Below are 27878 nucleotides of genomic sequence, written 5' to 3' on the forward strand. Positions count from 1 at the left end.
CAGAAGGTGCCAACATTCATCTGCCAGACTTACCCTGATACTAAAAACAAACTTGTAATGTGTGCATGCATGTATGTGTGTGTATATATATATATATATATATATGGTAAATATTAATAAGTCTTAAAATAAAAATGGGAAAGAAGTACAAAAGAAAGTAAATATTAGTGTTAAGAATGGAAGTGGACTTCTTCCCCCATAAAGGGCGCACCAGTTAGTTTTCCATTGACAAAAGGTCAGTCCTGAAAACATACATACAACTAACTTTATATGAATTCAACAGGTTATATTTTGGGATATATATGCATATACAAATATATATAGGGATATATGCATGCATGTGTGCAATAAAATTAGTGAAAAAAGAGGCCATGAATTGGAAGAAGAGCAGGGAGAGAAGGTGTATATATGAGGCTTTGGCGGGAGGAAAAGGGAGGAAGAAATATTGAAGCTGTATTATAATCTCAAAAATTAAAAAGTATACAAATATAGGCTTCAATCAAACAAATATCTACTCAGTATCAAGTATGCCTCTATGCCTTTTAAAATTGTATAAAAATAAATGCAACTTCAATCAAGTAATAAAGATAAGTCTGTGAAGAGAGATTATGACATACAGCTTATTCCCCTGTAGTGTGCATCCCTTGTGTCAAAGCCTTTCTCAACGCCACCTTTACCTCCTTGTTTCTCAAGGAATATATCAAAGGATTAAGAGAAGGAGTAACAATATTATTCAACACTTGGACCACTGAATCCAGCCAAGGACTGGAGGCAGGTCTGAGGTAAATGAGGACCACTGGGCCGTAGAAGAGCAGGATGGATGTCAGGTGGGCACTGCACGTGGAGAAGGCTCTGCGCCTGCCTTCAGAAGAACGGATTTTCAATATGGCGATGACTATGCGGGAGTAAGAAATGAGGATAAGGAGAAAGCACACCAGCGCAACAAGACCTACATTGATGAAACTCACAGCCTGTGCCAGAGAGGTGTCCGCACAAGCCAGGGGCAGCACCACAGGGATGTCACAGAAGAAGTTGTCCACTTCATTGGGGCCACAGTAGGGTAGCTTGAAGATGAGGAATGTGAGGACAGATGCATGCAGACAGCTCCCCATCCAGGTGGCCACAGTCATGGACCCACACACCCATGAACTCATGATGACTGTGTACCTCAGAGGGTGACAGATGGCTGCAAAGCGGTCATAGGCCATCACAGTGTACAGGAAGCATTCAGCGCAGCCCAGAAAATGGTAGAAGAAGAGTTGGGAGGCACAGCCCTGGTAAGAGATGGTGTGGCTGTGTCCAGTGAGGTAGAACATCATCTTTGGAGAACTCACAGAAGGGAAAAATATATCAAGCACTGACAGGTTTCCCAGGAAGAAATACATGGGTGTATGAAGGTTGGAGGAGGTGAGGATGGCCAGGAGAATGAGTAGGTTTCCTGGAAGGGTGAGCAAGTAGAAGATCAGAAAAAGAACAAAGAGCATCCTTTCCAGCCCGGCTGTATTTAGGATTCCCATCAGAATGAATTCAGTTACCAAAGTGCAGTTCTTCATTTTCAAGTTTACTTACTCCTGTAAGATGAAAGAATGGGCCCAGTTATCTGAACTTCCCAAAAAGACGAAAGCCTTTATGGACCCACTGGAAATGTATTTATTAGAAAGACTTCCTAAATGAGGATTCATCTAACACTGTCACCAATTAATATTTGATATTGAATCATCCATTTATTTATTTTTCTCAATGTTCCCTAAAACTTAAAGAGGCGAACTTAAATTGAGAATTTATCATCAAACAGATAATTTAGAACAGTGGTTCTCAACCTTCCTCACGCAGCAACCTTTAATGCAGTTCCTCTTATTATGGTGGCCACAACCAAAAATTATTTTCACTGCCATTTAATTCCTGTAATTTTGCTACTGTTATGAATCATAATTTAAATAGATGATATGCAGGAGGATATCTGATGTGCAACCCCTGTGAAAGGGTTGTTTGAACTCCAAAAGAGTCATGGCCCACAGGTTGAAAGCCACTGGTATAGATTAATACTCACAGTTATGTCCATCTGAGTTGAAATATCGCATCAACTCCTCACTCTGGGTCCAGACAGTTTTGTCAAATATCTCTATTTTTTTTTTCTGTAAAAGGAACTAGTAAACCTATGTTTTTAACCAGGCATAATCTTCTAATGTGCATAAAATGTCTATGCAACTCTATCCCTACACATACTATTTAAAAATAGTAATTTGAAGTTCTAATATTCTGAATAATAGGCCTTCATCCTAAACCATGAACACACAGTGACTAGGCTCTACTTAAGTGATCTATTGAGGTGAGTGATTCATAAAACCTCTTTCTTTTCTTCAAAGTCAGCACAACTGAAAACTGAAATCTACCTGGTGGGCACAAAAGAAAACAAAAGATCATACATAATACTCAATACAGGGAAAAGCCATTTACATATGCCAGCGTTATGAGCTGCTTCAGTAGACAGTTTATGCTCTCCCAAGCCATGATCCAAGCCATGATTCCGTGCTAGCCACATGAGTATTTGTAAGATGCATGATCATTACTCAGATCATAAGTACATAAGGTGGCATGAATATACAAACTCAAGCACAGCTCAGGAAGCACAGGCTCTTACTCCTCCAAGAAGACATCAGAAGAGAGGATGCTAAGAGAAGAAAGCATTTCAGACAGTAGGCACTTACACACTGAAGACGGTGGTAGAATGGGGCTAAAACACATGCCTACATCCATTGTCTGTTACTGGAAGAGATGAGCCAGACCAGCCTGGCTATGAAGACAGAAGAAGGTGGGGAACTTCTTAGGCTAAGACCCAGATGATGAGTCCTCGAATCTGCGACCCAGCAGGCCTCATACTCTGAGTGAAAGAGTAGCAACTAGCCAGCCACTAAGGAGTAATAAATGCTGTTAGTCTCCTTTGGGATCAATTAGCTGTGAAGACCTCCACTTTCATTCTCTCCCCATTCTCATCTCTGATTTTCTTCTTATACTCCCTGGAGTAACAGGGTGTACTCACCTGGCAGTTTTAAAGCCAGTCAACTTTGTAAAGCTCCTTTATTGTGAATCCCAAGTTTCCCTGGAGGAGTGTCGCTATCCCTTGGGCTCCAATGCTTGCAATTATTCAGCTCTTTGGAATTCCCCACTGAAGGAAAAGTGAAGATTATAAAACTATTTAGAACAGTGAGAAAGACCTAACATTGTAGTGATTTCAGGAGGAAAAAGGAAAAAAAGAAGAAGAACACAACCTACTGTGTGGTTTTGGTAACAAATATCCCCATGGGCTCAGCGTTCCCAGTGTGTGCTGTTTTGTGGGAAGGTCATAGATTCTTTAGACGTTGTAGACTATTTAGAGAGAGCACTACACTGGGAGAAGACTTTGAAGTATTTTATAGCCCCAATCTACTTCCTGTTCTCTCTCTCTCTCTCTCTCTCTCTCTCTCTCTCTCTCTCTCTCTCTCTCTCTCTCTCTCTCTCTCTCTCTCTCTTTCTCTCTCTCTCCTGATTTCTGTGTGGGTATAAAATATGATCAGACTGCATCTCCATCATCATGGACTCTAAGCTTAAATAAGCATTTTTTCCTTCCTTCCCTAATTACTTTTTAATCAGGGTATTTTATCACCATATCAGAAAAAGTGACTACTACACTTTATTCTACAAAAAATATTATCTCTTTAAATGCTTGAATTCATATCTTATTTCTTACTTTAAAACTCTTTTTATTTGCCCTGAAGACAAGTAATACTTATCTAGTTTGTTTTAATCATTTTAGTGAACATTGTGGATACTTTGATCATACTATGTACTAGTGGTGTAACTATTATGGGGGTAACTAGATGCCTTCTGATTTGATATTAGCCCAGCATTACAAGAAGAAATTCATACCTAGTACCTTAAATTTAGTTGAAAACTCCTAGTTTAAGAGCACTTAATCATTCATTGGGAGCCCATTGTTGCTGTTTGCTAATGTGGTCATACTGCCTTCTAAATGCTTATGTTGATGTCCATAGATTTCTGCTATTTTCATCCTTGGTCATAGAACATTCTTTTTGCAATGGGAAGTGGTTAATGCAAAGGTGCACAGCTGGTCAAAGCACTGAAAACAATTGATTGTGAATGTTCAAACAAAGAAGGAGCATCCACATAACCACCCCCACTCAACTCCTAAAGTTTAGGGAACATCATGGAAGAAGAGACAGAACATATGTAATAATAGCCAGTGGATGTCAAAGCATACTGTCTTCTGGAAAGCATATGGATGTAGGAAACATAAGTCACAGCAGTTTGATTATGTGCATAAGACCTATACAGGGTCGAACCACTTAAAACTCTAGCATGGATAGGAAAGGAGTTCTCATGACTCCATAAGTAGCTAAAAACCTATTAGCAATTGAGAACTGCTACAGAAGGAGATATATGATTCAAATATCATTTTTAGTATATGCAAATGGTGTATCTGGAAGGACATATAGATGGCTCTCATATATATGTGTCTTATTCTAGGTGTGTCTGTGGTAAATCATAATAGTCCAACTAGATGACCCTAATCATGATATTGTTTAATTAAATTTTTAAAGTATAGTTTCAGAAATATTATAAAAATTAATAGTGAATTTTGTTCAAGTTTTACTGTCTATTGTTTACAGTTCTATTACATTTAGAAATAATCAGTGGCTATAAATAAGAACTTCTGTCTCTATAACATTGTTTACTCTGAAATTTTTTAAACTTATTTTTTATTATATATTCACTTTACCTCTGGATCATAGCCCCCTCCTTTCTCTCCTCCCAGTCCCTCCCTCCCATACTCTTCCCCCTATGCCTCCTCTCTTTCTCCTCAGAAACGAGGAGCCCTCTCCCAACCCACCCTAGTACATTAAGTCACATCAAGACTGAGCTCATCCTCATCCACTGAGGCCAGGCAAAGCAACCCTGTTAGAGGGAAGTGATCAAAAGCAGGCAAGAGTCCATGTCATAGACAAGACCCCCTCAGCTTACGGAAGGTACACACATGAAGATCAAACTGCCAATCAGTTATATATGTGTAGGGGTCTAGGTCCAGCCCATGCATGCTCTTTGTTAATGCTTCCATCTTTGTAAGCCCCCATGGTTCTAGGTTAGTTGAATCTGTTGGTTTTCTTGTAGTGTTCTTGTCCTTCAATCCTGCCCCCACCGCTCTTCTACAGGACTCCCTAATGCTTGGCTGTGAGTCTCAGCAATTGATTAGATCAGCTGCTGGGTGTGATCTCTCAGAGAACAGTTATGCTAGGCTCCTGTCTGTAAACATGGCAGAGTATCATTAACAGTGTCAGGGGTTGGCTCTCTCCCATGGAGTGGGTCTCAGATTGGGCCAGGTATCCGGTGGGCATTCCCTCAGTCTTTATCTTTATCTCTGCACATCTTGTGGGCCTACCCTGTGATTTTTAAAATATATTCTCCAAGATTTCAGCCCTAGAGTAATGATTACCTCCTTTCATAACACATAAGGAAAAAACCCCAGCAGAAGCTGTCATTGGCAGCCAAAGGACAAAAATCATTCAAGTAAATATTTTGTAAGGAGACAGATACAGCAAAGGAATTTGCCTGCAAAGTGTTGTCAGGGAAAAAAAAAGTCCAGCATGAGATAACGTTTTCTCAGGGCACTGAGACTGGATTTCAGTGATCTTTCAGAACACGTAAATATACCGCTCCACACCTGGGGTTCTCAACTCATCCTCTGTAAAGACTTCCCCAGGCACATGCTGGTCTTGGAGTTGAATCAGTCTCTGTATTCTGTTCTGAAATCCATGAGCTATTATAACTGTGTGTGAAAACATAAAGCAAGAATGACATGCACAACATCTCACACTACCATATTCCAGATTAACTGCTCTGTAAATTTTTACATGGTTGTTGTATTTGGGTTTTTTTTTTTTTCTTTTCACAAGTGCTGTAATTTTTAAAATCACCTCTGAATGGTTAAAAATACTGTGGCATGGATTCAAGTATTTCAAGAAAAGAAAGGAGATAGACAAAGATGCCAAGGCTCCTTAACCAATAAACTTCTTTTAGTTTCATAAATTCCAGGAAAACTGATGGTCTTTATATAACCATAGGATTTGCTAACTTCTTCAGTTAAAGATGAAATAATATTTAATTTGTTAGAAAAAATGTATTCAACAAGAATTAAAGAGAATGACATAGGATGAAAAATTGATCATTATTCATGAATTTTCCAGTAACAAGAACATAAAACAGACACAGAGTCGCAGAACCACATTGTTATGTTGCCCTTGCACATGGTCCCACTGTTGCTGTTTTGCATAAGTACATTGGCTCACCTGAGGTCCTGAGATGGTCTTTGGGAGAATGGAGCCCTATCTACTTTCTCAGGATCTGGATTAACACCAACATTTGCTACCTGAATATTGGATTTTGATGGGGGAGGGGCTAGTCCACCAGGATCCTCTATCACTTCCTCTTGCCACCCAGAAGTGCCTGAGAACTTTATTATACAAAATTTAACTTTGTAACACCAATCAGTTCATAACAAGCAGACTTTACTCAATAAAACACCATCTTGTCAGACAACAGAGAACATTCTTGACAACATTTGAATTTTTTGTATCTTATACACGGATTCTTTTTTGTTCTAAATTTGGTGGTTTTCGTCATGATAGACAGGATAAAGACATATTTACGAACTTCAAATCTAGTTTCAAATTCTATAACTTATTAATGGCTATGAGTTTAACTGACTGGCCAAAGTGGCAGTAGAACACAAAAGGATAATATAGGAAAGGAGTGATAAGAGAAAACAAGGAGAGTATAAAATACTCAATAGCTTCTAGAAAGGTTCAGTTTCATTAAAACCAATCAAAACTGACACACTTTGCAGAGCAGAAAGATTTATTGCTTTGGCAAAACACAATTAAAAACACTGGATTAATATGAAAAGTCTTCTCTACAGGATAAAGCCCACATGTCAGCCTCCAAGTAATCCCTGCATTGTGAGGACTCCCCAAAACTGGGGAACGGAGGCTTTTGGCAATAGTACTGATGAAGAGGAAACCCAAAACAACATTGAATTTATTTTGGAAATTATTGCTTCTATTCCTTGTAACCCAGAGGTTGCATCGCTTGACTTAGCACCTTCTTCAGGGCTGATTTCACTTCCTTGTTTCTCAAAGAATAAATCAGTGGATTCAAGGAAGGGGTGACAACATTATTAAACACCTGGACAACAGAGTCCAGCCAGGGACTAGAAGCAGGCCTGAGATAAACAAGAATCACGGGACCATAGAACAGCAGAATGGATGTAAAGTGGGCACTGCAGGTGGAGAAGGCTCTGCGCCTGCCTTCTGAAGAACGGATTTTCAGGATGGAGATAACAATACGAGTGTAAGAAGTGAGAACAAGGAGAAAGCATGTGAGTGCAACAACACCAACATTGGTAAAACTCACAGTCTGTGCTACGGATGTGTCAGCACATGCCAGGGACAACACCACAGGAATGTCACAGAAGAAACTGTCCACTTCATTGGGGCCACAGTAGGGTAACTTGAAGATAAGAAATGTGAGAATGCTCCCATGTACAAAGCCCCCCAGCCAAGTGCCCACTGTGAGGCAGGTACACACCCTGTGGTTCATGATGACAGTGTATCTCATAGGGTGGCAAATAGCCACAAAGCGGTCATAGGCCATCACTGATTACAGGAAGCACTCAGTACACCCCAGAGTGTGGTAAAAGAAGACCTGGGAGGCACAGCCCCCATATGAGATGGTTCGGCTCTGCCCTACTAGGTAGTCCATCATCTTAGGAGAGTTCACAGAAGGGAAGAATATATCAAACACTGCCAGGTTCCCAAGAAAGAAATACATAGGGGTGTGGAGGTTGGGGGAAGCCAGGATGGTGAGGAAGATGAGCAGGTTCCCCAGCAAGGCGAAAACATAGAAGACCAGGAAGAGGACGAAGAGCATGCTCTCTAGGCCTTCGCTGTTAGAGATTCCCAGTAGGATGAGCTCTGTCACAGAGGAGGAGTTCCTCATGCTCATAGCACAGGAAGCCCTGGAGAAGTAAAGCAGTGGTGTCCATGAGTAACTGAGAACAGCTTCCTGACCAGGGGACCCTATCTAAGGCAATGGCTACAACAAAGCCAGTGAGGGAAAGGGACCAGCGATGACTCTGCCCTTGACATTTGGTCTCCATTTCTTTGAACATTACATGGTAGAAGAGGATATAATTGGCAGAAATTGCTTCTTTCCATCAACTTACTCTATTTTTTTCACACCTGGTTTATATTACCATCATCATCATACTAGTAATAATAATAATAATAATAATAATAATAATAATAATAATAATAATAATAATAATAAAAAATAATAATAATAATAAACATAAACTGGCACATTTCAGAGTACTCATTTTTCTTATGAAAACTGTATTACCATATGTTGACCTCCCTATAGATGGACAAACTGTGCTTGAATTATACATAAGCCAATTGCCCCAATATATGCATGTAAACATGTGATGATGAAAAGAAAATTAGGACTATTTTTTTAATGTTTGCCTCTAACAATATGCTTTCCATTCTTTGTTATTTATACTTAGAAAATTTTTCTCTGGTTTATACTGAGAATTTTCTTGCACCCAGGTAAAACGTGGACTGTATCTCCAGAAGTAGAAGTTGTGTGATGATAAAAATAATCTGTGCATTCTCACGTTCTATCTCCTTGGTTAAGTTTTAGTTCTATACTGAAAATCTCACAAATGTAAATTCCAATATCTTAGCAGCATTCACTAGGATCCTAATCAATAATTAATAATCCTAAGAATTTCTTCTTCTGTTTGCGTTGCATTCATATATGTGGGTGGCAGTTATTAATCTTGCTCTACCGTAACTAGTATTTGTTCATGGAAATAGTCTGATAAATTCATTCATGGTGCTTAATAGATTGCAGTTCTGCATTATGCTGGTTTTGACCAAGGTAAAGTCCTTGCTATGCTCAGAAAGCATGATTAATTGCAAGAATGAAGAGGAAAGGGGTTTCCAGATTATCATTTTCCTTAGTGTACAAGCCAGGTCCTGTCTGAACATAGTCTTATTCACATTATGTGGTTAGGTTAAAATCCCAGCAAACACATAAACAAGAAGTAAAAAAGACTTCATTCCCAACTATTGAATCTCAACTTAGCCATCAATACAATTTCAAACATTTTCTAACAGCCTATAGAAATATACAAATAAATGGAAGCTCCATGCCTACAATACACAGAGAAATATGAAATTGCTTTCTGACCATTACCTCCCTCCACCAATTTGTACCTCTGAGCCCTGAGCAACTTCATGGCTTGAAACCTCACCAACTCTAAACAAAATGGATAGTTTCTGTCTCTTGAGGTTTTGTGAGGATTGGGTGAGATAAAACTACAATGCTATGATTTTTGTTGGTTATTTAATAACAAATAAAAAATGAAGTTAGTTTAACAAGTTACCCTTTAGCAAATAACACTGAGGTAAGCGTGACTATGCAATAACAATAAAGCCTTGCAAGTATGTTAAAACATAACTTAAAACAGCTTGTAAAGAAGCTGTGAGGTATTTTATTATTATTCCATTTGTTTATTTAACCCTACAGATTTATGGAACCTGTGATTTAAGGCAAAACAAGATACATTGATCTGGGAAACTTTATTTTTCTCTTTACTTAAAAAGGATAAAGGAACATTTAGTAGGTTAGAGTGCTCAGCTGCTCTCTTACTCATAGACTTACTGTGTGTAACTCAGTAACTAGATCCACACTGCAGGACAACACAGTTGTTTGGCCCTCCCCTGCCCCAGGCAAAGGATAAAGTTCGCAGCTGTCTGAGACACATGTTCAGAAACCTTCTCCCTAGCTTTTTGCAGTCAGATCTCAAAACCATATTTCCTATATGAATGTCCTAAGAAAGAATCTGACATCAAGAAAACTATCTGGAACTCTGTCTCACTTTACCATGGAGACTTCAAATTTCCACTGTAGATCTCAAGTTAAAACCCACATGGTCACCTCTCAGACAGGTAGATGAGGTAATCACTCTTCTGAGAAGAGTGTAAAGTTGACCTTTGTTTCAACAAAGAGCAAATTCCAAAATTTTACACTAACTTTTGTGAATATCCAAGTTTCACATTCACTTATATTTAGGAATCAGTGATAAAGTATCATGTGACCAAATAAATATATGTTCATTAAAGGGAATACTCACAGATAAAGTAAGGAAAGGTAGCAATATGGATAGTAAAATACATGGATAAATTCTAGTATCTATGATAAGTGACAGGAAGGAGCCTATCTCCGTGGTGTTACCTATTTTCCCTTAAGCCATTCTGACAAACACACACACACACACACACACACACGCACGCACGCACACGCACACACATGCGCGCACACACACACACACGCGCACACCCAGGCACACTCATGAGCATGCACACAACTCATGAGCATGCACACAACTTCTTCCATTGTTTCCTCAAAGTTGCTTTAATAATGGATCAATGAACTCAAACATTTCCAATGTGCACCAGCTTTAGCACTATGGAGTTGAAGTCGGAAGATTCCATGACTTCAGAAGCAAAGTCAGTGACATAAATTTCCCATTAAAACAAGAAACTTTGTCTTTAGTTCTATGGTTCTATTATTCTCCCCCTCATGTTTTAGAAAATGATCCGATCAGCACACAAGAGGAAGAGCAGAAGAGAGAAATGCATGCTCAAGAGTAAACAGAAGCAGCCAGAGCTTTATACACATACCAGCAGCCAGGAAACACATCTAATGTGTGCAGACGGATGTTTTTAATGTTCCTAGTCAAAAAGAATGTGTTTCTAAAAAAAATAATCTATTGCACACAGGTGTCCTGGCATAGAGACAAGATGTTTCACCTTCTCCTCTTGAAACTATAATATAGATTTGACACCCAAGTTCTGCTGTTAATCTGACCTTGAAATAATGAATTTATAATGTTTTTAAACCAGAAAGTGTTCATGGAACTGGTTTCTTTTGGGGACAGTATCCCCAGTGACCTAATCATTAGACCCAAGATGATTGAATAAGCAAAGGGAATAATTAAAGACTTTCATTTCTTTCCTTATACCCTTCCTGCCTTCCTAGTTGTCCCTCATTACTATACTCACTATGGAAGTAACATGACAATTTGTAACATATTCAGTAAATATATAAAACTCAAGAAAAACTGCATTTTCTCTTCCTTATCAATTTTGAGACTCTGGGTCATTTGCTCAATCATCCCACCTCGGTTCTGATCTACTTTTAAGAAAAGACTTGATACCCTATGAGCATGTACAGGGGGAGGAAGTCCCCCTCAGTCACAGTCATAGGGGAGGGGAGTAAGGGGAAAAATGGGAGGGAGGGAGGAGTTGGAGGATACAAGGGATGGGATAACAATTGAGATGTAATATGAACAAATTAATAAAATATATTTAAGAAATAAAATAAAGCACAAAAAGGGTATTATTAATCACACTTCATACATGAGTAGTTTTTGGTCTTTTGCTTAACCCAGTCTTAATTCATATTTTCCAAAGTATTTTCAAAATCCTTCCAGTGCTATAACTTATTTTTAGCAGTTATATTTGATCTACACAGTATATTCCACTCGACTATCTTCATCTCTGGATACTTGGGTTTTTGGTTTTTGGTTTTAACATGTTTACCCATGTTTGTCAAAGTAAATAAATGGAAAACAGAAAGATGGTGGATACACATGCATGCATATGCATATAAAATCTTTTTATTTCTATAAGTTGCATACTTTTATGACTATTAAAGATGAGTTTGCCAAAGTATAAATTCTACAAAATTTTGAAGATCTGACTTTGTTAGGACCAGTGCTTATGAGAGAAAATTTGACCAGTACTATATATGAATATATTTTAAAATCTTAAAATCCACTAGTCTTGATGGTCTTCTCGTAGGGTTCCTGGACCCTCTGGGTCCTTCTATCTCCCCATTCTCCCATAACACTCTCATTGTAACTGTGTATATTATCAAAGAATAACATTATAAATAATGCCAACATAGAAAATGATAAAACTTGGATGGACCTGAACACTGACATTGTACATCCTGCAATAAGATTCAGAAATGAGACTTAATAGTGTTAAGATGTGAGTTCACTAATGATCTGTGGGTTGAATAAAATCCTAATCAAACTCTGACAGTTTTATTTTAGAAAATAGCAAATTAGCTCTAAAATTCATATGGAAATATGAAGAAATTTGCATGGGCAAAAATTTTGAAAAAAAAAATAATAACGGCTTGAGAGCAGTTCGCTCATGGAATGGGCCCTGTGAAAGGTGCACAAGACTGTATGCAAGCTCACCCCGTCTCTATTGTTTGTTACCATTAGTAAAATCACCTGAACATGAAATAGCCTAGCTTGTGCCTTTTGGCAACACTACAAACAAAACAAAGACAGCCAATACAGGATCCTTGGTCATATTTGACATCCTGGCATCTTCATGCACAAGTGATAGACAAGTATCACTAGATTTTAGTGAATCATTCCCCTTGTCTTATTCTTAACAAACACAAAAATACAGCAAATGCTGCTGTTGATCTCTCCCGGTGGGGAAAAGGTTCTAACTCTCCATTCACTTGAGTGTACTAATCTATGAACAACAAACAGACTGGTACCAATAAGCACAGCAGGTCAAGAAAGAACAGCCATAATGAGTGCTCAACTTTGAAAATAAGCCACATCATTTTACATATACGTAATTCTGCACTAGTGTGGCCTAAAAGAGCCAAAAGGAATAGCTAGCAGCCATAAATATATGTAAAAAAGATGGGTGGGAGTTTAAAACTTAAAATTAATAATGATATAGAGTTTGAAAATGTTAAATAGGAGCTAAATCGCAAATAACGATTACTTTAGCATTTCAAGAGAGTATTGTGATGAGTGTCTAGTTTGGTAAGCAGAAAACAGAGGACTCTTGAATGGCTGAGAAGCACTTAAAGACATGCTCAATATCCTTAGTCATCAGGGAAATGCAAATCAAAACAATTCGGAGAGTTCACCTTATACCCATCAGAATAGCTAAGACCAGAAACTCAAGGGACAACACAGGCTGGCAAGGATGTTGAAAAAGTGGAACACTCCTCTATGCTGGCGGGACTACAAACTTGTACAACCACTTTGGAAATCAATCTGGCACTTTCTCAGAAAATTGGGAGCAGCTCTACCTCAAAACCCAGCTATACCATTCCTTGGTATCAACCCAAAAGATGTTCCACCATGCAGTAAGAACATTTGCTCAACTATGTTCATAGAAGCTTTATTTATAATACCCAGAATCTGGAAACAACCCAGATGTCCCTCAACTGAAGAATAAATAAACAAACTGTGGTATATTTACATAACGGGATACTACTCAGCAATTAAAAAAAATTAATCATGAAATTTGCAGGCTAGAAAAGATCATCCTAGTAAGATAACCCAGACTCAGAAAGATACACATGGTATATACTCACTTAGAAGTGAATTTCAGCCATATAGTATAGGATAATCATACTACAATGCACAGACCTGAAGAAGTAACAAGAAGGATCCAAGGGATCCTCCTTAAATCTCAATAGGAAGGGGAAGTAGAATAGAGAGAGGTAGTAACTGAAGAGAGGAAACAATGTCGAGCAGGAAACACAGAGAGATATGAGTGGAGAGAGCAGAGTTAGGAGAGCAAAAGGCCTGTAGAGAAAAGAAAAACTGTGGGCAGGGACATTTCTGTGGCAAGCTGGAGACCTAAGTCATGGTAGGTTCTCAGGGGGATATAAGAGAGACTTTAGCAGAGACTCCTAGTAGCAGGGGTCATAGAGACTGAAGAGGACACGCTCTAACTAGATAAGTCTCCTAGTAGAGGGAGGGGAACACCAACCCACCCAAAAAATTTTCGACCGAAAATTCACCCAGCCTACAAGATGTGCAGATAAATACTAGATACAGCTGAGATGTATGAAAGGTCTAACCAGTACCCACCCCAACCCAAGCCCCACCCCACGGGAGAGAACCATGCCCTGACATTATTAATGATACTCTGCTATGCTTGCAGAGAGGAGTCGAGCAGAGTTGTCCTTTGAGAGGCTCCACCCAGCTGTGCCTCAAAACAGACACTGAGACTCATAGCCAAACATTGGGGAAAGCACAAGGAACCTTGCAGAAAAGTGGGGAGAAAGAGACAAGGACCTGAAGGTGATAGGAGCCTCACAAGAAGACCAACAGGGCCAACTAACCAGGGCCCCAGATGGGCTTGTGGAGACTGAAGCACCAACCAAGCACCTTGCATGGATTGGGCCTAGGCCCCCTACAAAGATGTAACTGGAGGCCAGCTCAGGATTCATGTGGGTCCCCTAGTAAGAGGAATGGGAGCTCTTTCTGACATGGACTCTCTTGCCAACTTTCCAATCATTTCCTCCTGGCAGGACTGCCTTGCCAGGCCACAGGGGAAGAGGACATATTGAGTCCTGACAGGATTTGATGGGTGGGGTATTGGAAGGGGATGCCCCTCTTCTGAAAAAATAGGGGAAGGGGATATGGAAGAGGGTGGGGGGATGAGGTTGAGAGGTGAGGAGGAATGGGATTATAACCAGGATGTAAAGGGAACAAATAAATAATGAGACAAAAGGGGGGAATGACCAACAGCCATATATTTATGTAAAGAAGATAGATGGGAGTTTAAAATTTGAAAATCAATAATAACAGAGTTTGAAAAATATTAAGTAGGAGCTAAATTGCAAATAACTATTAAGTTAGCCTTTCAAGAGAGTATCGTGATGGGTGTCTAGTTCAGCAATCAGAAAACTAGTAACTGCAACTCAGTGAGGAAAGTAAGGAAACACCAGGTGTGACTTCCAGTGCAATGTGGAGTCTCTCTGAATGCAGGAGACAAGAGGGTTTCATTAGACCCAGAGATAGTGGTGCATGCCTTTAATCCCAGCACTTGAGAGGCAGAGGCAGGTGGATCACAGTGAGTTCGAGGCCAGCCTGATCTACAAAGTGAGTCCAGGACAGTCAAGGCTACACAGAAAAACCTTGTCTCGAAAAACCAAAAATATAAATTAAAGAAAGGGGCGGGGGGCGGAGTTGTGTATTCACATCAGACCAAAACACTATTGTCAGCATTGGTGTCAAGGAGCAGCCTTGATATTTGGGAACAAGGAAGCCTGTTTTTGTTGAATCTGAGACTTACATCACAAAATTTGCTAAACGGAAATAATCCCTGTTGCATAGTGCCTTTTTATGAGAGGGGAGGAGAAAGAGAAAGAGAAAGAAGAAGGGAGGGGAGGGCAAGGGAGGGGAAGGTAAGGAGGAAGGGGAGGGGAGAAGAGAGAGGAAGGGGGGAAGAGGAGAGGGGGGGAGAGGAGAGGGGAGGAGAGGAGAGGAGAGGGGAGGAGAGGAGAGGAGAGGAGAGGAGAGGAGAGGAGAGGAGAGGAGAGGAGAGGTTCAGCCTCTTCCTGTCTGCCTATGAGGAATAAAGAGAGTATGTGCTGAAGTATACCAGAACCCCAGCATAAAGCTGGCTTTTTGTTTCTGTTTTTGTTTTTTGTTTTCGGTCTTCAAACATAAAACTGGGTTGTGCAGCCACCAACAATCTCCAGACATTGTGACTAATATCTTATCTCCTGATACCAGAGAAGTGTCTGTGGCAGAGCCTTACTGTATACACTGCCACAACGAGTCAGTTATTTAAGATTGTTCCTTGAAAGATGGTGGCGTAATGTTGCCTGCATGAGCATTGTTGACCACTTTCACATGGCTGTCATCATCGTCATCATCGCCATTGTAGTTGTCCGTCGTCGTCGTCATCATAATAATCAACCTCGTCAATACTCATCACTACTAATTGAGATCCCCTCTCGATTCTCTGCCAGGCTTTTTACCACTTCAACGGGTCAGGCAGCCATTGGAGGATGTAACCAGTTTCTTGTGGCTCAATAGCACCCTCTCCCGGACACAGCTTATTTCTTCACGCTGATGAGGAAACAAACTGAAAAACAAGATTTGACAGCCAAGAATAGAAATCATTTCCTCTAACAAAACCAGAAATTAGGAATTCTATAGACATTTTTCCGTTTCCAATTCATGAACAGATTCTTATAAAAATTTTTCATGGGAGCTTGAACGATGTCTCCGCAGTTACGATTCCTGAGCTTCTAGAGGAGCCCCAAATGAGTTCCCAACTGCCTGTAACTCCAGCTCTGGGGAATCTGACTTATGGCCTCCAGGAGTCCCATCCTCACATGGCATAAGCACACACACACACACACACACACACACACACACACACACACACACACACACACACACACACACACACCTTTTGATTATTTGTATTTTATTTTATGTGGCGGTGTTTTGCCTACAACATGTATGTATGCTTGAATATATTGTCTATGATGTACCCACACAGGCCAGAAAAGGTGATCAAATCACCCAGAACTGAAATTTCGTATGGTTTCTACCTGTCCTGTGCTTGATAGAAATCCAGCCCTAATTCAACTAGTCCTCTGGAAGAGCAACTAGTGCTCTTAAATATAGACCCATCTCACCAATTCCATTTTTCAAATTAATTAAAAGTAAATCTTTGTAAAGTATTTGCAATGATTACATTGAATGAATTCTTTAAGAAAGCCAAGTTCAGAATCTTCATATTCAGTGTGAGGTACCAAAGCCATATGGGTAAAGCAGCTTATTCAAGGAGATACAGCCTTGTAGGGATGTAAGGAGGGCCATAACTGAAACCCTGGGGTTGTGTGGATTCCTAAACTGGGGCTTCTTACACTGTCCTGAATGGCCAGATGGCATTTCCATTCATTCCTATCTCCTCATCTAAGGAAAAATGAAGACACTAATTTGATTTTTTTCTCTGTGTAGAATTTGACAGTCAGTAGAGCTATTCCATCTATGTAAGGAGAATCTGTGTATTTTCTGAGGGTTCAGTATTTCTTCTACATTGTGTTTCTATTAATTACAACCAAAGATGAGCCAGAGCAATAACACACAGGCACACACTACTTACACTAGGCACTAGGGAAAATTCAGCTTGTACCGAGATATCCTCTTGAAATAAAGAATTCAATGTTCTGACTTGAAAATCTCGACAAAAATTATTAAAAGAAATTGTTGTCCTTGTTTAAATCTTTTCCATTCTCATAATAGGATTAAAGAAAAGATTTCAACAACTGAACAGGGGACAAAAATTGAGGGGTTCTGGGAGCCTATGGTGGTGGCCCTAGCTGAGAATACTAGCAGCGGGGTATATGGGGTCTGATGTTGCCACCTCTTATAGAAACTTCCGTCGAAGGAAAAGGACATAAACTCACCTATAAAACAAACCTTCAACCCAAAATTTATCTTGCCTGCAAGAAGTATAGTGATAAAGATGGAGCAGAGACTGAGGGAATGCCCAACCAATGACTGGCCCAACTTGAGACCCACTTCATGGTAGAGAGCTAACCCCTGACATTATTAATGAATGAGATTCTGCTATGCTTGCAGACAGGAGTTCAACAGCAAATGGAAACAGATGCCAAGACTCGCAGCTGGACAATAGGCCAAGCTCAGGCAGTTCTGTGGAAGAGTAGGAGCCAAAGGAGTCAAAGACACCACAAGAAGACCTAAAGAGTAACCTAACCTGGGCTCTTGGAGCCTCCCAGAGACTGAACCACCAACCAAAGAGCATGCATGGGTTGGACCTAGACCCCCAACCCATATTTAGCAGATGTGCAGTTTGGCCATCATGTGGATCCCCTAATAATTAGAGAAGAGGATGTCTCTAACTCTATTGTCTGGCTATGAATCCCTTTCTCCCCTTGTCTGGCCTCAGTGGGAAGGATGTACTTAGTCCTGTTGTGACTTGATGTACAAGGGTGAGTTGGTATACCTGGGGGGGGGTCTCCCTTTCTCCTCAGAGAAGAGGAGGGCAGAATGGAGGGAGAGGGATGTGAGAGTGAGACTGAGAGGAGAGGAGGGAGGGGGCTGTGATCAGGCTGTAAAGTGATTTAATAAATTAATTAATGAACATCATGATGGGTGGATCGGGGCCCGGGGGGGTGGTCTGCTCACACTATTGCACTAACCAAGGACAATACAATAGTAAACATTGAACCTCTACTCTGATCTACCCAATGGACAGGACATTCTCCACAGTTATGTGGAGAGCAGGGACTGATTTTGGCATGAACTCTGGTGCTTCATATTTGACCACCTCCCCTTGTTGGGGAGGCCTGGTGGCACTCAAAGAAAAAATAAGCAGGCTACCAAGATGAGACTTGATAGCCTATGACCAAACAGTGGAAGAGGAGGTCCCCCTCTGTCATAGACCTAGGGGAGGGGAATAGGGTGAAAGTGGGAGGGAGGGAAGAATGGCAGGGTACAAGTGATGGGATAACAATTGAGTTGTAATCTGAATAAATTAATAACATTTTTTAAAAAGAAAAAATAGAGAAAACTTCAAAGCAACTAATGAATAAACTTCTAATATTCTTGTGGCAAGAGAAGGAGACATGCTACAAGAGCTGATATATCATAGAAAATATATATTATATATACATTGTATGTTGTATCATATATAAATAAATAATATATAATTGTATATTATGAATATATCATGTATATATTATACATCTATTATATTGTGTGCATACATTTATATATACATATGTTACATTTATATGTAATTTATGTGTATGTATATTATATGTAATTTTGGGTAAATATTATTCTTTATAGCTTTTTCAAGCATACTTATTGTCTTTTCTAATGTGCCATTTCATTCATTTTAAAAGTGTGATTCAACTCATTTCCCACTGCCAGCTTGGAAGAGTTAAAGAGTCCAAATGTTCTAAACTGACATTATAGAGGCCAGGGTAGTGTTATGAAGTTCCAACATGAGGATTTTCTCTTTTGATCATTTTCTAAGACTCTTTCTTCCTAAGCAGTGCCGTTGATATGTAACTCTAGGCTGACAACATTTATCTTACATTTTTTAATTTATATACTTATTCACTTTATATCCCGATCATAGCTGCTCATTCCTCTTCTCCCAATCCCACCCTTCCTCCCTCTTTCCCTATACCCTCTCCCCTATTCCTCAGAAAAGGGAAGACACACCTATCTAGTCACCATAGATCATCATCAGGACTAAGTGCATCCTTAGCAGTCCCACCAGGGGGGGAAGTGATTAAAAAGCAGGCAACAGAGTCCATGTCAGAGACAGCTGTCCATCTCCTCTTACTAGAGAACCCACAAGGAGCCTGAGCTGCCCATTGGCTACATCTGTGTAGGGGGACTAGGTCCAGTCCATGCATGCTCTTTGGTTGGTGCTTCAGTCTCCACAAGCCCCTCTAGGTCCTGGCTAGTTGGCTCTGCTGGTCTTCTTGTGGAGTTCCTTTTACCTCTAGGTCCCTCTATCTTTCCCCCCACTCTTCCACAAAGCTCCCTATGCTTCACCCAATACTTGCATGTGAGTCTCAGCATCTGTTTCAAACTGCTGCTGAGTCAAATCTCTCAGAGAGCAACTCTACTAGGATCCTGTCTGCAAGCATAGCAGAGTATCATTAGTAGTGTCACGGAGTGGAGGTGGTCTTTTCCATGGAATGGGTCTTTAGGTGGTCCAGGCATTGGCTGAGCATTCCCTCAATCTCTGCTCTATCTTTATCCATGCAAATCTTGTAGGCAGAGTAAAATTTGGGTCGCTGTTTTTGTAGGTCAGTTGGTGTTCCCCTCCCTTAACTAGGAGACTTGTTTAATTAGAGGGTGCCCTTTTCAGTCTCCATGGCCCTTGCTACTAGGAGTCTCAGCTAGAGTCATCCTCATATCCTCCCAGAAGCCTGTCCTGACTTAGGTCTCCAGCTTGTCACAGAGATGCCCCACCCACAGTTTCTCTTTTCTCTGTTCTATATGCCTTGGCTTTCCACAGCCCACATAGAGGAGTCTCATCTGTCTTCTACTGTGCCCTCTTTCTCTCACAAGCACCATGCCTTATAACCAGTAAATAACCATCCATCTACTCTAATGGCTGCCCTTTGAACTGAATCTTATCTTAGTCTACTCATAAACTGTTGGATAAACAAACTACAACTGTATAGTATCTGAGTAACAACTTGAAAAAAGTCACAGTTTTTATATTTTAACAACAAAAGTGATTCATAAATAGCAAAAAAAAAAAAATACTTTGGGTTGGTAGGTAACAAATGTTCCCTTCAAATGAAAAAGACTGACACAATCTAAAAGATGTGATTTCCACAAAGAATGCTTTTTCATTTGTTGGTTTATTTGTTTACTTATTCTTTTCTCACATAAAGTCTCATGTAACTCAGCTGGCTTCAAACTACATAAACAGGGATGACCCTGAATGTTTTATATTCTTGCCCACACTACCTATGTTTTGAGATTGCAAGCATAGGATAGCATGCCTGATAAAAAATAAGTATAACTTTTAAATCAAGAAATTCATTTAAGGCATGTGTTAACCGAACAAACACCCTTAAACAGAAAGATTTCCAATAAAGAAGCACTTATGTGAGGCACATCTATAAATAGAAATGTGGCTAGCTTTTTGACACCCCTTCACAATATGGAGCCTAATTTTTCTCTGCCTGAATATGAATTATATTTCATGACATCAGGACAAGGCAATAAAGACTTTTGCTTAGATCTTCCCTGGGCACACTCTGTGGTGGAAGCAGCTCCAGTATGTGAGTGTAAATACACATAGGTGGGTAAGTGGAAATGCCCATGGAGTGAGCAAAAGACAGAGGCCTCCTGACTGTAGGACTGCACTGAGCTACTATGCAAATGAAAGCTCCATCAGAGGACCACTGCCCAGTTGATAATGACAGCAACACTGGATCAGATCCTGAGCTGAGAACCCTATCTAAGCCACCCCACAATATTGGTGGACCCTTTGACAATATAAAACAATAAATTCCGTTCTAAAATGCCACCTTTTGTAGCAAATTGTTGGAGTGAAATAAATATCAAATATCATACTATAGAACAAAAGCAGAGGACCCAAAATCTTCCAAATGATGGAACTTAAAGCTACTCATGGCAGACAATGTAGTGACATAAAAAGGTGACTTATACTTGCTGGATTTACATCATGGAGAGTGAGATATTGTTCTCCTAAGCAACTTCCTGTTTCATCTTTATGATCATTTACTAAACATGCTACCTAGTTCCTCATTAAACCAGTTGGGTATAGTTTTTAGGTTAATCTGTCAGTTTACATCAAAATGAACAAGTGAATGGTACTTCAGAGTGAAAACTACCAGAAATTACTGCTGTCTCAAGATTTCTCGAATCTGTAGATAGTACCTAGAATCCGGCCCTGCTCTCCATCCCATGGTGCCATTGCTATGCCAACATCCCTGTGATTAGTTCTCTTGTAAACAAGGAGACACAGTTATACTAGATACTATACAAAAGTAGTGAGAACAATTAATGATACGTGACGTAAAATCTCCACCGAACTGCTCATCATGTGAAGCTGACAATCCTGTGGTTCTCCTAATGAGACAGGACAACATGAGAAGTGATGAGGGTTTAGTTGCAGGTCCCAAAATGCCAGCAGTGAGTGTTGCCTTGTTCACAATTTCTGCCACTGTAAAATGAATGTACACAGAACCTATCTCTTAAGATGCTGTGATTAATTTAACCAATAAATGTAAAATACTTAAAACACTATTATGTACAAATTAATGGGAGTTTCAATGATAATTGAGTTCTAAGTATTTGAGTGGATAGATCTCAATATATGAGTTTTTAAATTAATGTAATATGAAACCCTGAATGATTAAAAAAAAACAACCCCAAAATAAAGAGTAAATATTGTCCCTGGTTTAATTTTAATTAGTTACACATATATTACATTCAGAGATTTTAAAACATTGCTCAATGGTCACTTTCTCTCATGAGAGATAAAGAATAATGTACAAAACACATTTTCTCTGCATGAGAAGGAAAAGAGGGAATAAAGCTAGAAAGAAAAAACCACAATGTGTAGGCTCCATGCAATATATGGTGTGGAAGCAGGCAGTTTCATGATAAACAATTGATATGGTCTAACAGGTACAGAATACATAGAGCAGAAAAGATACATCAATTTAGCAGATTAAAAATTGAGAAACTTAAGGCATACTCTAGAGAACATTGCTGAAAATATAAATCTGAAACTCAGCCATTCCCACAAATTTTTTCTTTTGTATATGGATCATCTTTTTAAAATTTTAATTTATTATAATTTATTCAGATTACATCTGGAATGTTATCCCTTCACTTGTATCTTCCCATTCCGACCTTACCTCCTCCCTAATCTGCCCTATTCCTCTCCCCAAGACTTCTGACAGAAGGGGACCTTCTCCCCACCATATGGCCACAGTATATCAGGTCTGATCTAAACAGCCTGTTTCCCCTTCCTCTGTGTGCTTCCAGGCCTCCCCACCAAGGAGAAATGATCAAATCAGGGGCACCAGAGTTCATGTCAGAGGCAGTCTCCCTGCTATACCCACAGCTGTGGAGAATGAGCTGTCCATTGGCTATATCTGAACAGGGGGCTCTAGGTTTGCTTCATACATTGTCTTTGGTTGGTGCAACAGTTTGTGAAGGCCTCCTCAGGTCCAGATCTGCCAGCCTTGACAGTCTCCTTGTGGAGCTCCTGAACATTCTGGGTCTTTCTATTCCCCCTGCATTCTTCCATACCACTCTCAGCTCTCCATCCAGAGTCCAGCAGCAAGTCCCAGCATCTGTCCCGATCCCCTGCTGTGTGGAGTCTGTCTAGGACATTTATGTTGGGCTAATATGCACTTATAACTGAGTATATACCTTGTGCATCCACACAAATTCAATGACATAACTGTTAAGACTCTCTTGGAAGAAGAGAGATATAGGCAGTGGGCCTGAAGGAACTCCAAGAAAACACAAAGAGAAATTTCTCCTATTCCTTGTACCCTAAGTCTGGGCCACTTGAGTTAGCACCTTGTTCAGGGCTAACTTCACATCCTTGTTTCTCAAGGTGTAAATCAGAGGATTCAAAGAGGGAGTGATGACATTGTTAAACACCTGGACAACAGAGTCCAGCCAGAAACTAGAAGCAGGCCTGAGATAAACAAGAATGACGGGACCATAGACCAAGATGATGGAAGTCAGGTGGGCACTGCAGGTGGAGAAGGCTCTGTGCCTGCCTTCTGAGGAACGGATTTTCAGGATGGAGATAACAATACGAGTGTAAGAAATGAGAATGAGAAGAAAACACACAAGTGCAACAACACCAACATTGGTAAAACTCACAGTCTGTGCTACGGATGTGTCAGCACATGCCAGGGACAACACCACAGGAATGTCACAGAAGAAACTGTCCACTTCATTGGGGCCACAGTAGGGTAACTTGAAGATAAGAAATGTGAGAATGCTCCCATGTACAAAGCCCCCCAGTCAAGTGCCCACTGTGAGGCAGGTACACACCCTGTGGTTCATGATGACAGTGTATCTCATAGGGTGACAAATAGCCACAAAGCGGTCATAGGCCATCACTGTATATAGAAAACATTCAGCACCACCCAGAGTGTGGTAAAAGAAGACCTGGGAGGCACAGCCCCCATATAAGATGGTTCGGCTCTGCCCTACTAGGTAGTCCATCATCTTAGGAGAGTTCACAGAAGGGAAGAATATATCAAACACTGCCAGGTTCCCAAGAAAGAAATACATAGGGGTGTGGAGGTTGGGGGAAGCCAGGATGGTGAGGAAGATGAGCAGGTTCCCCAGCAAAGAGAAAACATAGAAGAACAGGAACAGGACAAAGAGCATGCTCTCTAGGCCTTCGCTGTTAGAGATTCCCAGTAAGATGAGCTCTGTCACAGAGGAGGAGTTCCTCATGCTCATAGCACAGGAAGCCCTGGAGAAGTAAAGCAGTGGTGTCCATGAGTAACTGAGAACAGCTTCCTGACCAGGGGACCCTATCTAAGGCAATGGCTACAACAAAGCCAGTGAGGGAAAGGGACCAGTGACAAATCTGCCCTTGACGTTCCATTAAGTCATGGGCCACATTAGGCATCAGTATCCTCTTGTGTTAAGTTATATAAGGAAATGCTCATTTTTATGTTTCCAAATGTCTTAAAGTGATCAACACTTGTCACCAATTCTGTTTACTCTCTTCCAATCTGGCCTAATATCAAATAAACTGGTGTAATATAAACCTTACTGTCTTTTCCATGAAAACTTTGTCAAACAAATCTGTCGTTCATTTACCATCCAACCTTGACAGGAAAGCTATCAGCTACATCTGGAATTTTATCGTATTCCTGGGGTCATATCAAACTGGATTTTTTTTTTTATTAATTTATTCTTGTTACATCTCAATGTTTATCCCATCCCTTGTATCCTCCCATTCCTCCCCCCCCCCATTTTCCCATTATTCCCCTCCCCTATGACTGTTCCTGAGGGGGATTACGTCCCCCTATATATTCTCATAGGGTATCAAGTCTCTTCTTGGCTACTTGCTGTCCTTCCTCTGAGTGCCACCAGGTCTCCCCCTCCAGGGGACATGGTCAAATGTGAGGCACCAGAGTATGTGAGAAAGTCGTATCACACTCTCCACTCAACTGTGGAGAATATTCTGACCATTGGCTAGATCTGGGAAGGGGTTTAAAGTTTACCTCCTGTATTGTCTTTGGCTGGTGCCTTAGTTTGAGCGGGACCCCTGGGCCCAAATCTGCCTATCATATTGTTCTACTTGTAGATTTCTAGGACCCTCTGGATCCTTTTATTTTGCTGTTCTCCCATGCGTCTCTCATTTAGAGTCCCAATAGGATGCCTTCCCCTCTGTCCCAGTTTCCTGGTAAGTGAAGGCTTTCGTGGGACATGCCCCTTGGGCTAGTATGCAGATATAAGTGAGTATATACCATTTGATTCTTTCTGCTTCTGGGTTAACTCACTCATTATGATCATTTCTAGCTCAATCCATTTATCCACAAATTTCGGGAATTCCTTGTTTTTAATAGCTGAGTAGTATTCCATAGTGTATATGTACCACAGTTTCTTTATCCACTCTTCTACTGAGGGACACTTAGGCTGTTTCCATATTCTGGCTATTATGAATAAGGCTGCTATGGCTCAGCCGTTAAAGGCTAGGCTCACAACCAAACTGGATTTTTTTAAACTATAAGCTTGCTTGTGAAGACTTATTGAGGGTAAGAAGCTTCCACTGGTCTTTCTCATTAATGAGCATAGACACAATAAAGCTATTTTTTAACAACTAAAGCTTGTGCATATAGCACTAACTGATGGTACAGTAAAAACAGGAAAACTGCATATTCTATAAAATATAATTAGAAATGGATGTTAGAGTATCCATACGTTTTAAAATTGTGATTTGTTTGTTTCTGTTTGTATGTAAGGGTATTATTTCATCAGTCTGATTTTTCAAAGTAGCTTTTACTATGTCCTCAAGCCTTCTCCTATTTCAACCCCTGGCTCTGTTTTTTAGAGACAGGGTTTCTCTCTGTAGCCTTGGCTGCCCTGGACCTACTTCATAGACCATGCTGGCCTCAAACTTGCAGAGATCTGACTGCCTCTGCCTATGAGTGCTGAGATTACAGGAGAGCGTCACCAAACCTGGCTTTATGCCCTTTTCTTAATTCATAATACTTCATCAGCCTTCCCAGTAGCTGGGGCAATAAGCATGTGCTATCTATGAACCCAGTCTACTTGTGTAGTTTTTAACTGGCACATCAACACTGTGTTTACGGGGTCTGATTGCCATTGAAGGTCATAGAGTAAGGTACACAGGTTTAAAAAAAAATGCTATTTCCTTCAGACTCTAAACATAAGCTATGAATATGCCAGCAGAAATCAAATGCCACAGTGTATGCTAGAAGTCCATAAACTCTCTCTTTTATCTGCATCTCTCTGTTTCTAGGGCAAGAGTCGCATACATAATTGTGAATGGCATAGGTTTCTCCTGCATATTGCCTTGAGCCAAGTGCCCATATCACAAGTCACCTTGCTGAAGCCCCACCTCCTCTAGTCTGACTCAGTATTGCAGCTCTATGTAAACCCTTCTCAAGAAAAAAAAATCTAATATACAACCAGTTGGAAAACACCCTAAACCAGCTCACCATGGAAGAGTCACTTGAGAAAGTTGTGGATATCCATCTCAGCTGATTCAAACCTGCTAGACCATCTCAGCAAAACAGAAGAGGTTGTCATTCTTCTGCAAAGACAGTATCAATTCAGACTTGTAAGCTTTTCAGTTTCACTTCACTGATAAGTGAACTTCTGGTGTCTGGTGCCTATGAACATACTCATGTATGTAAGACGAATAGAAGTTAACAAAATTGGAAAACAATATTTCAAATTTTATAAAATTGGAATTTCTAAAGGAAGATTGTACCTTATTTCCCTCTTTGTCTCCCACCTTCCCTTACTAGCCATTACACACACACACACACGCACTTTAGTCTCAACATATGTACCTTCTATGCTAAGAGCCTAGTGATATATCACAGAATCTGGACACATGTAAGAAAGTTCTCTGCAATCCTCTGATTCTCCTTCCATTGTTTACACAGATCAAAGGACCAGACACAAGCTATGTTCTCGTAGCACAGAGAAGAATAAAGGAAAGAGCCATGTAAGCAGAACAAGAGTAGCAAACAGAAACATGATGAACTTCAACTACATACCAGCTGATTGAAAACACATAAAAATGTTTTTCCTAAAATCTTTAGGGTAGAAGGCTAAGTTTCAAATCCAAAATTTTACTTTGCACAAGATGGAATGGCATGGAGGCAAGACACTGCACCTTCTCCTCTTGAATCCAAGGCGTTGATTATACACAACTTTGGTATTAACAGGGCCTCAGATGTCTGCCTTTATAATACTTTCAAGCTGTAGGGTATTATTATACATGATTTCATTTGAGACAATGTCCCCAAGGGCTCCATCCCTAGATGAAATAAACACAAAGAAGCAAAGAGCATAACTACAGGCTTTCAGCTCTTGCCTTATACTATTTCAATTCCCCTTTTATAATCTGATATATTAATCATGGAAGTACTATGAGAATTACGTTTTCTTCTTTTGTAGAAATATGCACTGAATTATCATCTATACCCATGCTACCATCAATAGCACAGCAGAACTCATCTACTTACACTGAAGTTCTCATTTGTCAACATTTTACCATTAAGAATGACTGTTATTAAATAGACTAATGATAATGGGTGCTAGTAAGTATATAAAAAAAAAGAAATTGTGCATTGCTGGAAATGTAAATGAATGCATCTGTTATGTAAAAGCATTTAGAGGATTATCAAAAATGAAAAATAGGACATTCTCTACAGTTGACTGGAGAGTGGGATATGACTTTCTCATGTACTCTGGTGCCTCACATTTGACCATGTCCCCTGGAGGGGAAGACCTGGTGACACTCAGAGGACAGCAGATAGCCAAGAAGAGACTTGATACCCTATGAGCATATACAGGGGGAGGTAATCCCCCTCAGGAACAGTCATAGGGGAGGGGAATAATGGGGAAATGGGAGGGAGGGAAGAATGGGAGGATACAAGAAATGGGATAAACATTGAGATGTAATAAGAATAAATTAATAATAATAAAAAAAAGAAAAATAGGACTACCATATGATCTAACAATCTCAATCAAAAGTGTATATACAAAGAAAGAGAAGTCTATGTCTATGTCAAAGATATATCTGCCCTTTCATGTCCGTTATGGAACTAGTCACAATAGAGAAACTATCATCAATTAAAGAGTAGGTAAAGGAAATATTATAGATATATGACTAGTTCTCATT

General features: G+C 40.0%; 3 protein-coding genes across 3 annotated transcripts; all 3 read right to left on the reverse strand.

Annotated features, from left to right (window-relative positions):
* Positions 1–620: 620 nt before the first annotated feature.
* LOC127198017 (olfactory receptor 958-like) lies at positions 621–1553 on the reverse strand. Its single transcript, XM_051155821.1, has one exon. It carries the CDS (start codon positions 1551–1553, stop codon positions 621–623), a length of 933 nt encoding a protein of 310 aa, XP_051011778.1.
* A 5557-nt stretch (positions 1554–7110) lies between these two features.
* LOC127198018 (olfactory receptor 149-like) lies at positions 7111–8082 on the reverse strand. The gene is given in 1 exon segment (XM_051155822.1): positions 7111–8082. A coding segment is annotated over 1 exon segment (945 nt). The 5' UTR covers positions 8056–8082.
* A 14935-nt stretch (positions 8083–23017) lies between these two features.
* LOC127197872 (olfactory receptor 958-like) lies at positions 23018–23974 on the reverse strand. The gene is given in 1 exon segment (XM_051155713.1): positions 23018–23974. A coding segment is annotated over 1 exon segment (930 nt). The 5' UTR covers positions 23948–23974.
* Between the last annotated feature and the right edge of the window lie 3904 nt (positions 23975–27878).

Source organism: Acomys russatus, chromosome 14, assembly GCF_903995435.1.
Source record: "Acomys russatus chromosome 14, mAcoRus1.1, whole genome shotgun sequence".
Taxonomy (NCBI): Eukaryota; Metazoa; Chordata; class Mammalia; order Rodentia; family Muridae; genus Acomys; species Acomys russatus.

Bases quoted from the DNA above. Each gene is read 5' to 3' on its own strand.
- LOC127198017 (XM_051155821.1), bottom strand. From the start codon at position 1,553: ATGAAGAACTGCACTTTGGTAACTGAATTCATTCTGATGGGAATCCTA.